Below are 14396 nucleotides of genomic sequence, written 5' to 3'. Positions count from 1 at the left end.
CCACCTCCCTTACTTTTTTGATGACATATGGTTGACAAAAGCACAGAAGAAGCTGAGAGGAAAGAAAGATCTCAGACTGAATATGTACCATTGCAGGAACAGAGGCAAAAAGAAGCAGACTGTCAACTGCCATGCAAATGGAAAAATTCTTACACTTTAAAAAACAAAACAAAACCAAAAAAAAACCACTTCAAACAGTAAACTGCTTTATGGCATGGACTGCCTTCAGCTCAGTCACTGGTGTCAGTATTTTCCTTGGAAAGACAGTCAGAATTCCAGATAAACCCTGCAGGCACTTGAATGCATGCACTGAAACTAACATCCACCCCCACTCATCATCTAATTTCTTGGAAGGGGAAAGAAAAGCACAGACCTCATTTTCCATGTCCCAATTTAGTAAAAGACACCAAGTGGCTTTTTTAACACAGAACTGCATCAAAAATTTTGTTAAACAGAAACCCTGGAACCTACAGAGACTCCAGAATTGACTTCGAACTCTGTCCTGGACACTTCTTAACCTAGCAAAGTCCTCTTAAACAATGCTGCCAGCTGCCATCCACAGCTGTGTATTCTAGAGAAAAACAAATGCAGCACACTGACCAATATTGATTTGACTCCTTTCTAGCCAGCTTTAATGTTTTTAAATCTCATACCAAAAGTTACACAGGTATGAGAAGGACGGCTGAGCTTTCTAAAATGTAGCTGACACGAGGCTTTCCAGAATAAGTTTTGGCAGCTTACATGTGAAGAATTGACACGTATGACAGACCTCCCACTACTGCTACCTATCATCTCTTTCTTCCTCACAATTATGTCTGCCCATTTCCAGTTCTGTTAGCCCCAAAAGCCATAAAGTTTCTGAGATGGTGACTTACAATGGTTAGTTAAAAAGCAACTGTTTAGCTGCAGTACCAAACCCTGGATTAGATCTCGATGCTAAGGTCAGACTTGACCATTTGAAAATACAACTCTGGATTTTCAATAGGAATGAATGCAGTAAGAATAAAATTTAGAAGATAACTGTTGATTTAAAGGTGTTTTGCTGAAATCCATTTGGACAGATGTTGAGAAACAGTGGTATTTTCCTTCACAATATCATTCGCATACAAATAAAAAAAGATGCAAAAACTCATCAAAAAGGTACTAACTCAGAATTCTCCTTCGGGTTGCAGCTCCCCACTGAAAGCAAGAAGACAAACCTCATCAGAGCATTCATGATTACGTTACAGGCAGAAGCAGGTAAATGGACAAAAAGCTGGAAGGAGAGGTAGCTGTGCTCAACCCTGAAGTTCACTTATTCTACACGCACACATCACACCAACCCTGAAGTTCACTACGTGCACACATCACAGTCTGGAGGGGTACAGCCAGCTTTCCATGGATCAGGTTTTCTTTGCGAGAGACACAGAAAGCACAGCTTTGTTACACAGCACAGTATTACTACATCCACTGCATCCACGAGGCTGTATTACCAACGGCACCTCACTGCCTGGGACATCTTGGCCCCCAGTAAGGGAAGGCTGACTGGGGAAAGACCCTTGTGAGACTCTCATAGGTCTCATGGGACACCTCTCATTAGTTCACTGGATGCAAGATTTAATCTCACATGAGAATGACTTCTTTCCTTATTTGAAGTGATATTAAATAAATCCATCAAGTCCTTTACTTTTACTGCTCAGTGACTTTTTTTTTTCCTGTCCACATAGCTAGGACCGCTGACAGTAGGCTACAGGTGCTATTGTATAGCTCAGAACATGTTTAAAAAGCAAAACACCAATTATAAAAGCAGGAATCAGAGAAGGCTCAAAGACTGAGCCTCTCTAAGCTGTCAAACAGATTGCCAACAGGGTAGAGTTTCTGATCTCTGGCATTATCAGCAACCTCAGCAGAAAGCGAATAGTCCTGTTTCCCAAGCCAACGCCATCAGATGGCAATACTCAGGCCAAACCCATAATTTCAGCACATATTCCTATGCTAGAAGATCCAGGAAAATAGGTAACCAGCAAGCAGTTAGCCATTCACCAGGAGTGCAACCCATCACAGCTTGAATCGAATTTAAATCAACAGGATGGCATTGTCTTTTTCTCTTTGTGACAAAACAGATTTATCAATTTTGTGCTCATGAAAAGTCGCTCCCAGTCATGAAAGAATGTGCAGGATTCGAGACAATTGCCCTTTTCCTGAAGCAACTTTAAACAGCAATGAAAACGTCCATATGGAGTAGAGACCAGTGTATTTTTTGCAGTTTTATTTTCATACTTCAAGACTACCAGGAAGGAAAAAAAATCATGTTAAAGGTAGCATGGTCTTGGAAACTACTAAATCACACCATTGTGGCATGAAGGGCACAACAAGGAGCTCATAAGGACTTTTTCATATTGGAATGTGAAAAAAAATAAATAAAAATTACAGAAATAAATGTATTTTTTAAATGAAAAAGAGGGGAAAAAAGTAGTTGCGGGTTAAAACAGAACACAATTCAGTTTCCCATGTTAGCAAACAAGCATACTCTGTAGTTGCAAGAACCAGACATGATGGAAAAACCCTGTCAGTACTTACCCAGTTTCAAAGCATGGAAGACATCAGGTTGCCTCTTTTCTGTATCTGAAAAACACATATTTCTATTAAGAGTCATTTGAAAGGCAAAAAAAATCTAATAAAATTTTATAGAAAAAATACACAATATATAGAAAAAATATATACATAAATATACCATAAAAGATGTTTGTACATGCATTTAGTAAGAATGAAGAGAGCACAGATTTTTATTCCCTGTGGGAACAACGACTCACCTGTATGGTTCTGTGTGCAGAGGTAAGGCTACACACTGTAATATACCAGTACTGGCTCTGCCTTTCAACTTCCATTCTGTATCAGGAAATTTTATTTGGAAACTTCTGTTTCCTGCCTGGAAGACTTAAATATCAATGAAAGAACCACAGTACAGTTCTGTGGTCTGGTGTAATTCTCTGTACAACAGCAAACACTCAAGTAACACAGGACTATTTTGGAAAGGGATTCAAAAGGAGTTTTATAAGATGCTCCCTTTTTACTTCCTCTTGAATATTGACAAGCTAATTTTTGAAGGTCACAAAAATAATAGTGATGATTCAAATACACAGTTTGTGCATTAATAGAGATCCTTCAGCTCCCAGATCATCATCATCTTAAAAAGAACCGTAATTATTACAATTGTAAGACTTTGAGTGAAGGATCTTTCGTTCTACGTGCCTTCCCAGTGCTTTGAAATGGTTGGCAATATATACAAAGAGGAAAAAATAGTGACATATTTTGCACCTTCCACTCAAACCAAAAAAATATATCCTTCTCTGTCTTCCAAAACATTACTGTCACTACAGAGCCAATGGGGCAAGAAGATTTGTAGGAAAACAAGTGACATTGAGAGGTCTCTCAGGTCCGATTCTGCCATTTTATGGTAAAACAGAAAAGGTTCATGTTCGTGGCTTGACTTCAGAGGAAGTCATTTGAAAATGCTGAACAAAAAACAGTTGCTGAAAAGCCCCCCACAACATGAGAAACTCTTAATTTACGACTGGGAACTGGAGCCGTGGGTCCTAAGTTTTCTCCTGATTAAGAAACTGCTCTATAGAAGGAACTGTGTATGAACTCACTGATGGAAAACAGATCTCAAAAGACTAATTGAGGAAAGGATGGGACTCTGCACTTGGCATGTGCAAAGCCTGGAAGAGACGCTGCCTCGGGGAGCAGGAGACCACGAAGAGGTGCCAGAAGACACAGGCAACACCCAGGCTGTCAGGGGCAGTTCTGATTTTGTTACTGAAAACAGCTCATAGAAGAGAGGTGCTTTCATTCGAGATGCAATTCACCTTACCTATATAGGGTCACGGTTAATGGTTCAGAAGACAATTTCATTTTCTGCTGCCTTCCACAGGAGAGAAAGGATCTGTTTGTTTGTTTGTTTCCCCCAGGATATACTGATTCCAGTGCTAGAGGAGGCTAAAGCCATGGCCAAACATTGATGCAGAAATTTATGTGGAAGCCTAACGTTGTTAACCTCTTCTCCACCCCAGTTACTACCTTATTGCTGATGGAAACTTGCCCTCAGCAGAGGTGGCAGGCACGCTCACCTGCTTTAATGCAAATCCACTCTAGTTTAAACAGACTTCAATGCTTTAAGTTGGACGATTATAGAAGACTTTCCAGCAGCATCAGGCCAACTCTGCATGCACAGAGATTACATGCAAATGCACAGGCAAGATATAAAGCACTGCACTAGCAAATCCCCCAGACGTCTGATTCTGCACACTGTTAAGCAACCAAGGTCTCTGTCAGAGGCTCATCATGAGCAAACGTCTGCAGTCAGACAGTTCTGCCTGGTAGCTTGACTGTATGAAAGCCCTTGCTCCAACTTAACCTATGAGTCAACATCTGAGTGAGTTCAAACTTTCTCTGGGGCAGAAGGAAATGTCAGATTTTGGTCCTGAGTCTTAAAGTACAAGGGAAGCTTGACCTGCAGGAATAAGACCCAATTTAAATAAAAATTAACAAGCTTTAAGTAGGAGACTGGGATTGTGGGTATGTCTACGCTGCAGTGTAACAGAAAAATAATTAGCTAAGATTTAAATAAGCTTCTTTGGGTATCACACGTGGCAGAGAGCTTAGAGCAGACTAACATAGCCTGCAGGCTTTCTGCCACCGTGGCTGAATGGGTGGTAGCACCTGGAAAAGATGTTCTTTAGGGTCACTCCTACCCTTATTGAAAATTCTAGAGCCGGAAAACTAGATGCCTATCCTGCCTCGCTGCTTTTCCACACCCTCTAGTTAAATGTCTCCCAGCATCAGTCTGCATTATGAGGCACAAGCACCTCGAAAAGAGTCCCCAGTCAGCCACATACAGAATAAGGTCTCAACCTCTGAAATGACTTACTGATGTTCAAACGTCCAACACAATGTCCAGACCAAACTGCCTGACTTCATGAACAGATTTAATACATTTCTGTATTAAATAAACAAATTCTGGAGAAGGAAAAGGAAGCAAATTCACAACAAAACCAGCATAAGCCAATCATAACATTATTCTATAGAACCACCTATCAAGAAAAGCTAAGTTAATTTGGAAGGAAATCAGAGATATCTAACAATAAGTACATTAAAAAAAATAAAAATCATTAGTATTTCAAACAAACAGGTGACAACAGATAGGCTTAACCTTTATCTTCAATAAAAATGAAAATCCTACAAGCATGCATACAGATAGCTGTCAACAGAATACAAATTTGCTTCGTAATTCAGAAAGAAAATAACTAGTAACAACATACAACATACTATTATGTCCTTTTGGTTGATTATGTGGCACTGGACATATTGTTTGAGACTTGATAAAGTTGTAGTCAAAGTTAGCTCACATCTTTCAAAACCATTCGATCATCAACACAAGGTATGACCTCTCTACAAAAACCTGGATTTTTTACATCCTTAAGCTCTCCTGGTTAAAGCTACACCACTACACACTCATTAACTGCACAGTCAGACTGTTTCTCTTCCCTTATCTCATTCAACGCACATAATTCATGTATTACTGTGCAGAACTAAAACCACCATAAAAGCAGCATTTCTGCAGTTCATCTTACTTGAGATTTGCATCAAGATGATGTACTTCTGATCTAATTTTGTACATAAATTAGCACAGCGTGTGTGTATATGTGTACATGTATGAGCACGCACACTGCAGGCACATGATGCTTGAGTGGAGAAGGTTGGTACAAGTTTTATGAAGTTCTGAAATTAAGTATTCCCCTCTCCTTCAAGGATCAGAAAAGTGGAGCACATGATAACTTGTTATTCATCCACATTAATACTTCATTTTCTTATACTACACAGTCTACTATCAAAGGGCTTTGAGAAGGGTTCATACCCTCAGAGAGCTGAAGGCCAGAAGAAACTATCAGGTTAAGCTAATCTGTTTTTCTGCGTACCACAGACCTTGTACGTGACACATAGCAAAGACAATCTGATGATAAGTTTTAGAAAAGCATTCAACCTTGATTGCACATGTCAGGGTTTCTACACCTTTTCTAAGTCATTCCAGGTCTAAACTTCACTGCAAAGATTGCTGTCTTATTTCCCATTCAAATTCTGACTTTAAACTTGCAGGTTTTTTTCTTTGGCTGCTGTACAAAAAGACCCTCAAGTACTGGATGTCCTGTCCTTAACGTGGAAGCTTTATTAATCACTTCTCTTAATCACCTCATGAAACTAGGCAGACAGAACATCTTTAGTCTCTCACTACAAGGCAGGTTTTCAAGATTTTCTATCTTTTAAAAGTTTTCTCCAAGTTCGTGATATCCTTTCTTTGATGTCCTTATTCTTCTCTCTAGTATCTCTTCTTTAGACCCCTATCAAGTAAGCCTTTTTAAATTTTCTTTCTAAATGAGTGCCTGTATCATGTGTTTTAAAGGTTAAAAAACCCAAAACATTACAATATTTTAAATGTTTTAAAAATTTTTACTGCAGAACAGGAATTCTACCATGTTAACCTGGAAGACATCTGCTGAAGTTGAGTATTCCTGCATCACCCAAGGTAGGTATACCTACTCCAACATTTTCAGTCTAGTTACAAATTTTAAAGAACGTGGTGTACACACAACATAACACCTTCAGTTTCCAAATACGCAATCAAAACTCCAAGAAGACAAAACAAAAATCTAATGCTCCATACCTGCCTGGGGTCTAATTGTTGTGAGAGATTCCAGGTAGTCCTTCATGTCTTTATGTTTGAAGCCAACAGAGATTTCAAAAGGTGTTTTATGTAGTACATTCAGGTGATCGGGATTGGCACCCTTCTCCATGAGCTGCTGTGCCAAGCTCACCTTTCCACTAACAGCTGCCAGCATTAAAGGACTCCAGCCCATAGTCTTCACAGTGTAATTGCAATCAGCTCCCCAGTCTAATAACAGATGTACCACTGCCTCATGTCCATGTTGAGCGGCTGCCATCAGTGGAGTGATATCAGGAAGGTCGTCTCTGCTGCTGTTAAGCACATTTGTGCTAAAATGGTCGTAATTGTCTACAAAAGCTCCAGATTCCAGCAACAATTTCACCATGCTGACATGGCCGCCTCTAGAGGCCATTGTGAGGACGTTGGCTCCCAACTTATTCTGTGCGTTGAGATCAGCACCATTTTCCAGCAAGATGTGAGCCACGCTTAGATGTCCAAACCTTGAGAGAAATAAAGAGGAAAGGGGAAGAAGAGAATTAACACCTTGGACGGCAGAGGCTTCCGACATACTCTGAAAACAGTCAGACTCTGAACACAGAAAAATTTGTTACCAATTCAGCGTATCAACTAATGGAAATGACTGAGATACTTGCTATGTGAGATCACACACACATCACTGAACGTGACCATGGTCACCTTACTGGTGGACTGCACCTTCCTAAATTGTTTCACATGCACCAAGTGACCATATCCATAAAAAAGACATTTGCATCACCCCTTGCTTTGCGGTTGGGAAAAAAAAAATCAACAAACTCCCAGAACAGAAGGTGGCTCAGTGAAGACAGGCAACTGTGATGCGCTCATGAAGCTCAAAAAAGAATATAGCGGGTGGCCATTGCTTTCATAAAGGAAGCTGAACTTAGCACCAGGGGGACCAGATGAGCTCTCCTCATGTAGAACACCTCAGGGAAACTGGACTCTGACACTGGTTTCACCAGCAGCACCGCTCTGATAGATGTTGACTGTGAGAGGCTCTGGTAATTTGCCATTAAGCAAAAGACAATCATGAAAGCCATACGTGGTGGTTTTACTCAGCTGGGCTCCACCACAACCGCTCTATCACTCCCCCTCCTCAAAGGAAAAGGGGGAGAAAATATGATGCAAAGGGTTCAAGGGTTGAGATAAAGGACGGGGAGATCATTCAATTATCATCACAGGCAAAATAACGATCATAGACTCAGCATAGGGAAATTAGTAACATTTATTACCTATATAAATATATACTTAAATATTTGAGAAACTCAAACTAAAAACACCTTCTCCCAACCCTTCCACCTTTTTCTACCTCCTCCCCCCAAGTGGAGCAGGGGAACGGGGGCTGCAGTCAGTCCTTAAAGCTGCTCCTTCATGGTCACTCCCTGCCCCTGCTCCACGTGGGGTCCCTCCCACAAGATGCCGTCCTTCCCAAACTGATCCGGCATGGGCTTCCCACAGGCAGCAGCTCTTCAGGACTGCTCCAGATATGGGTCCTTACCACGGGGTCCATCCATCCCCCAGGAGCAAACTGCTCCAGCACGGGTCCCCCACGGGCGGCAGCTCCCCCCAGGCCCCCTGCTCCTGCGTGGGCTCCTCTCCACGGGCTGCAGCTCCGGCCCGGGGCCTGCTCCTGCGGGGGCTCTCCATGGGCCGCAGCCTCCTCCAGGCCACCTCCACCTGCTCCACCGGGGGCTCCTCCACGGGCTGCAGCGTGGAGATCTGCTCCGTGTGGGACCCGTGGGCTGCAGGGGGACAGCCTGCTCCACCAGGGGCCTCTCCACAGGCCGCAGGGGAACTGCTGCTGCGTGCCTGGAGCACCTCCTGCCCTGCTCCTGCACTGACCTTGGGGGCTGCAGGGCTGCTTCTCACTCCTCACTCTCCCAGCTGTTGTGCTGCAGCAGGTTTTTTTCCCCCTTCCTTAAATCTGCTCTCCCAGAGGCCCAACCAGTGTTTCTCACTGGCTCGGCTCTGGCCAGCAGCAGGTCCCTTTTGGAGCCGTCTGGAGCTGGCTCTGATCTGACATGGGGCAGCTGCTGGGCTCTGCTCACAGAGGGCACCCCTGCAGCCCCCCGCTACCATACCTCATACCAACACCATACCTCAAACCAGCTTGCTCACAGTGAGAAAATGGAAACCTTGCTCCTCAACTGGGGAGAGGTAAAATCCCACACTTTAATAAACATAATACATTTATAAGATGTGTACTTTTGCACTGCTTGTTGTAGCTATCATAAGTTACTATATGCTTGTGCAGTGTTTAACACAACCAAGCTTTGTTCCTGAAAGCTGCTTTTGCACTCTGAAACAGAACAAACGGTACTTGAGGAAATCCCCAGGAACACTACTGACCACTAACAGAGACATGAGACACGAGACACAAACTCCCTAGCTTCTTTCCAGAAAACATTAAGTTGCAGAAGAAAGTTTCCAGGGACTGTCAAGTTGCGAGGAGTCTGTGCTTGTAGCCTTCACTGTGCCACTTCAGTAGATCCCGCAATCTCTGCAAACGTGATTACTTTTATACATATATGCTATCTCACCAATTTCAACGGGACTAAACACAGCCAGAAAATTCAACATGTACATAGTTTGAGACCTATGCTTGCACAGTCATTATATTTTCTTTTCGGTTATCCATTAAAAAAACAAACAAACATGTTCTTCCATTTTAAGCTTCCTCCCCAGGCTTCAATATTTATCATACGTTTCAAATAGTAGCAAGTCATTTCTTTAAAACAATTAGAAGACTATGGTGATTTAGTTTATTGTTTTTAGAGAACGAGGGTGAGGTTTTCATTAAGGAAAAAATCTAAGAATGTTTTTGGGGCTTTTTTTTTTTTTAACCTTCATAAAATAACAGAACTGCTGAACCTTGTCTTCCTTGTTCTTACTGGAAAACCAGCTGTGTGACTCATTCTTTGGGAACTTTCTGTGGGCTTTAATTGAAAAGAGAATGTTGACTTTCAAACAGATTTTTTTTTCTTCCAAGTATTTTAATCAGTTATAAAAGAAAAAAAAAATCTCTCAATTAAGCATTGATTTATCAAAGTAGAACACGGCCCCCCAACCTTGCAAAATATGTAAACCCAGCGGGTATTTGTATACATTGAGATAAGCAGAAACTCAAGCATTAGCAACACTGGAACCATCCGCAGCTCTGCGGTGAGTGATACGAGAATGCTACAATACTGAAAACAACCCAGCTCTGCCACTAATACCCAAAATAATGATTCTGCATATCCTCCAGCGAGCCCTTTAGGAAAATAAGGAAAAGGCAAGCAAAATGAATTGTTTATACTTAGTTCAATCCGTTTTAAATTGGAGGTGATTTTCCAACAGGTAGGGTTAAGAGAAGAAGGACTGAAACTGGTCAGGGGTTTTGCACGTATCTCCCTGCCAAGGAAGGGAGGATGAGCATGCAGCGTTTTGGGGTTCGGGTGACCCCTTGCAGCTCTGGGGTGCTTTCTTCACCCTGGCATTATCAAGGGGTGCCCAGCTCCAATACCTGGATGCCTGGGATGGATGCCTGGGATGGATGCCTCTCCGCACCAGCCCCCGCCACCCCTCCTGCCCCCCGGGGAGCCGCGGGGAGGGCGGCAGGTGGGCGCCCGGCTCCTCGGGCCGCTCCCGGGCGCCCTCCCCGGCAGGGACCGGGGCGCAGGGGCCGAGCCCGTCCTCCGAGCAGGCCGGTGCCTGCGGGCGCGACCCGAGGCTGGGGACCGGCGGCAGCGGCTGCGGGCGGAGACCCCCCCGGGTGGGGGTGAAGCGTGCGCCCCTACCTGGCCGCCTGCATCAGCGGGCTCCAGCCGTAGTGGTTCCTGCTCTGCACCGAGGCCCCCTTCCGCAGCAGGAACCGCACCAGCTGCTCGTGGCCGCCCGCCGCCGCGAACTGCAGCCCTGTGTTGCCGGCCTCGTCGGTGCAGTCCACGGGGACGGCGGCGGCTGCCGGGACCGGGACCGGGGTGGCGACGACCGCCGCCGCCTCTCCGCGGGGCTCCGCCGGCTCCTCGCTGCCGCAGGCGGAGGCGGCCGCCGGCTCGGCGCTGCTGCCGGGCAGCCCGAGGAGGCGCCGGGCGGTCTCGCAGTCGCCCTGCTCGCAGGCGCGGAGGAAGAGCTGCACCTGGGGGGGCACCCCGCACTCCCCCATCGGCGGCGGCGGCGCCGAGCCCCGGCCGGCCCGGCCGCCCCCGGCCCTCGGCGGCCGCTGGGAAGGCGGCGGGGAGGAGGGGAGGAGGCCGGCGGGAGGAGGCCGGCCGAGGGCCTGCGTCGTCCCCTCACGGCGGCGCTGCCGCCGGCCCCCGCGCCATCTTCGCGCTGGTTCCACACAAAGAGGCGGCCCCGGCCATCGCGGGTGCCGCAGGCCCCTTGGGCTGGCAGCGGCACCTTCCTGCCTCCTCCTTCCCTCCCTCAGGCTCCTTCGATACAATTCTGCGCTACAGAAACCAGTCATTACCCACCAAACATCGCTTTGCACCCCAGTAGTGCCCAGCGGCTGGTCTCCGAGCATAAAACTCTGATTTTTGTTTCTAAGTCTCTTCTCTCTACCTTCAGCCTCCTAGGTAGCCTGGAACCTTTTCCAACTTAAATTGACTTACAACACCTAAACTGAAAAAATGATGAAGCTCTGGTGAAATAACTCCCGAACCACAGTTGACCGGTTAACTTAAGAATATGTTATCATGCCCCTATAGCTTCTATAACTTCCAGCAGGTTGCTCTCTATCAAAACTTGTGACTTCAAGGGCAGAACACGGCACTTGTTACAATGGTGGAGGTTTGGGGCAGAGAGAATTAGGAGACGTTGCACAGAGTGTAGTTGAAACTGCCTGGTGTCACTAATATGAAGCCATCCACAGGTTTTATTCAGAGACACCCATACTTTCCATGTTATATGGCTTTCTTCCTCTGATCCACTGGCAAATCCAGATCACAGGACCATCATGGCAAAGGGCCTAACAAGCTGCACTTCAGGAAAGACTCCATCAAAAAAGTACTGACTGTGTAAGGCCGCTTAAACCCATCCTCTGGGAGAGTACCGCTCACAGCAGGTTAAAAATGACTTACACTTTTGCAAATTTACCCTCACAGAAACAATAGGACAAATTCCTAGACAGGGTAAGTATTCAGTGATGCTTCCTCCATTATAGATATCATACATTAAATAATGTAAAACATGTAAACATTTAACATGGGTACTTTTGTTAAAAAAAATCCTTAAGCACAAAGATGTTTATGCTGGCCATCATCAGAAGCAAGATACATGGCTAGGCAAACTTTTGGTCTAGCCAATAAAACCACTCTCAACAGTACAGAAGTGTGAGGAACTCACTGTGATGAATAAAACTGGACGGTGTAATTAATTTCAAGCAAGATTTCAGAGCTTGGAAGAATGGAATGACAAGAGTGATTAATGCAATACATTATTCAGGATTCAAGAAAACTGGGTCATACTTACCATATCAAAGTGCATGCTTGGATAAAGTCAAATTAGTGACAGGATCTCTCCAGTTTACCTTTTGAGATAAGCTGCTGAATGTGTTGATCATACAAGTTTATGTTATGTAGCTGATGATCATGCTATCAAATTCTACTAATGGTTTGAAACTCCAGACAAACATATCACAAATATAATTAGAAACTTAGCAGCAAAAGATGCAACTCTTCTTTGAAGAAACTCATAAGCAACAGGAGATATTTGTTGGGGTTTACAAAATGAAAGAGGAAATTATTTGTGCTAAATTCTGCTGTTGTTATCTGATGATCATGGCTATCTTCAGTCAGCTTTCTAGGCATTTATAGAGATGTGATCACACAGGGATTTCTGCCACTGATAGGAATCAGGTAACAATCATATCTCTTCTGAAATGAATAAAGTGCTATTGGATATTCTTATGGTGATGCATTACCAAGTCCTCTGGGAAATGCACAACTTAGTTTCTTCAGCAATGGAAGAACAGCCAAAGTCTTTCAAACTGGTCATTAGGGTAAGAGAATGGAGAAGGCTTAGGCTGCAAGAGAATATAGGAGAAGACAAAACCAAGGCTTTCAAGTGCACATGGTGCATTGATCATTTGGAAGGCATCTGCATCTGGTTTGTCCAGTCACTGAAAAACACATTGCTTTTCACATGGAATTCCTTTGTGCCACCAGTGTGCTCATTTGGATAAGTTGGTGTTGGATTGCAACGAGGGCAAAAAGATGAGAAAAGTGCAAGGACAAGAGCAGGCACACCAAGGAAGCAGAACAGATGAGTCAAGAACAGACATGTGAGGCCAACACTTGTGAACCTTTTCCAACAGAAGTCCCCACTGCGAGTGATATCTAAACACCAGCAGGGAGATAAATGGGCCAATATAAGCTTTATTAAAGCTACTTACAATACAATGTAACATAAAGGAAATAAACTTAGAGCCATTGCTCTGCAAGAGATGGAGCTCCTCATTTGCAAAACAAAACACGGGAAGCCATTAGGGCATGTAATGCACCAGTGGAGCTAGTAAAATAACTATAATATGGCAAGCGTGCAGTGATGTAGAACTACAAATTGCCCAGATAACATGACAGAAAATGTGGTTGCTTTTACAGTAGTAGTAGGGTATAATACAAATGGGCATGTCCTCACACCATGATACCTGAGCAAATTTCTACCTCGTGTATCATTCAGGGTCACAGAATATGGAAGACTGCAGAATTACTATCATCATAAAAAATATCTCAGAAAGGACAAATGCAAGTAGTCAAGAAATCTGTTCCAAAAAAAATCCAGAAAGCTGCAGATAGCTGACTCAGTCATAATCTTCATTCTGAGAGGCTGGGGATGATGGCACCTCAAATCCCCAAATATGATGGCATTATTTTTATGGCAATTCAAGGAATAAAAGGCTTATTTTCTATTGAAAGACCTTACTGCTGTGAATCACAAGAAAGTCATACTTCTGCGAAAAAGAAAACTGAAAGTTTTAGCATCTGTTTTGTGTGAAGATACTTGTCTATCTCTTACTGAAAAAGGTTGACCTATATTAGAAATGTCATCAGAGAAAAGAAGATACCTCTCCAGTATCATGACACTCATAAATGTTAACTTTGGTCCTTTCAGACACAGAAGCAGAAACAACCTTAAAAAAATGACTAAAAAAATGGTAAGTGCCTACAGTAGGGGATGACTACGGCTAATTCCACCACTCAATTTCTCCTTGAGTCCTTGGATCAGAATTTTAATCATGGCATATATGTAACAAGTCTCCACGTTGTCTTCTATAACCAGCTGCTGTAACTTTGTAATTACTTCACTTACATGTTTCTGAATATGCCACATTTTTCACCAAACTTTCAACAATTGTTTGGAATCTAGTATTTCAATTTACTATGCCCCACAAGAATTTATGAAAAATCAATTCATACAAATTTCAAAGAAAAATTCAAATGCAATAGACCTCAAACAGTCCCTTCGGTAACATGTCCTGTCATACCGTATTCTGTGCGCAGAACTGCAGTTTTGTTTCAATAGTTTTTGATACTCAAGCTTACAAGCCAAGACTTCCTTTATGTTTAGGATCTTTTCTAGCGTCTACAGTTCACGCTTTCTATTTGAAAAAGGAAATTTATGAATGAACAACACATACCCATAGCAAACAATATACCGAATGATGCCTTTGGCATGC

The 14396-nt window shown here is 43.6% G+C and overlaps 1 protein-coding gene across 3 annotated transcripts in view; it reads right to left on the bottom strand.

Moving 5' to 3' along the window:
- ANKS6 (ankyrin repeat and sterile alpha motif domain containing 6) overlaps positions 1-11857 on the bottom strand; it is a 47301-nt gene extending 35444 nt beyond the window's left edge. For 2 of the 3 annotated variants that reach the window (XR_014579650.1, XM_083824025.1), the window contains exons 1-3: positions 10516-11857; positions 6701-7200; positions 2560-2604 (exon numbers count right to left, since the gene is read on the bottom strand). Coding sequence is in view for 2 of the 3 variants with exons in the window: in XM_083824025.1 (XP_083680151.1) it covers positions 2560-2604; positions 6701-7200; positions 10516-11243 (1273 nt within the window). In the remaining variant the exon portion in view is untranslated. The remainder of the gene's footprint in view (positions 1-2559; positions 2605-6700; positions 7201-10515) is intronic. The other variant, XM_083824024.1, reaches the window with a different exon arrangement.
- Positions 11858-14396: the final 2539 nt, after the last annotated feature.

Source organism: Anser anser, assembly GCF_964211835.1.
Source record: "Anser anser genome assembly, chromosome: 2".
NCBI classification, from domain to species: Eukaryota; Metazoa; Chordata; class Aves; order Anseriformes; family Anatidae; genus Anser; species Anser anser.
Note: the sequence above shows the minus strand (reverse complement) of the source record. Positions and strands in the feature narration are given on the sequence as shown.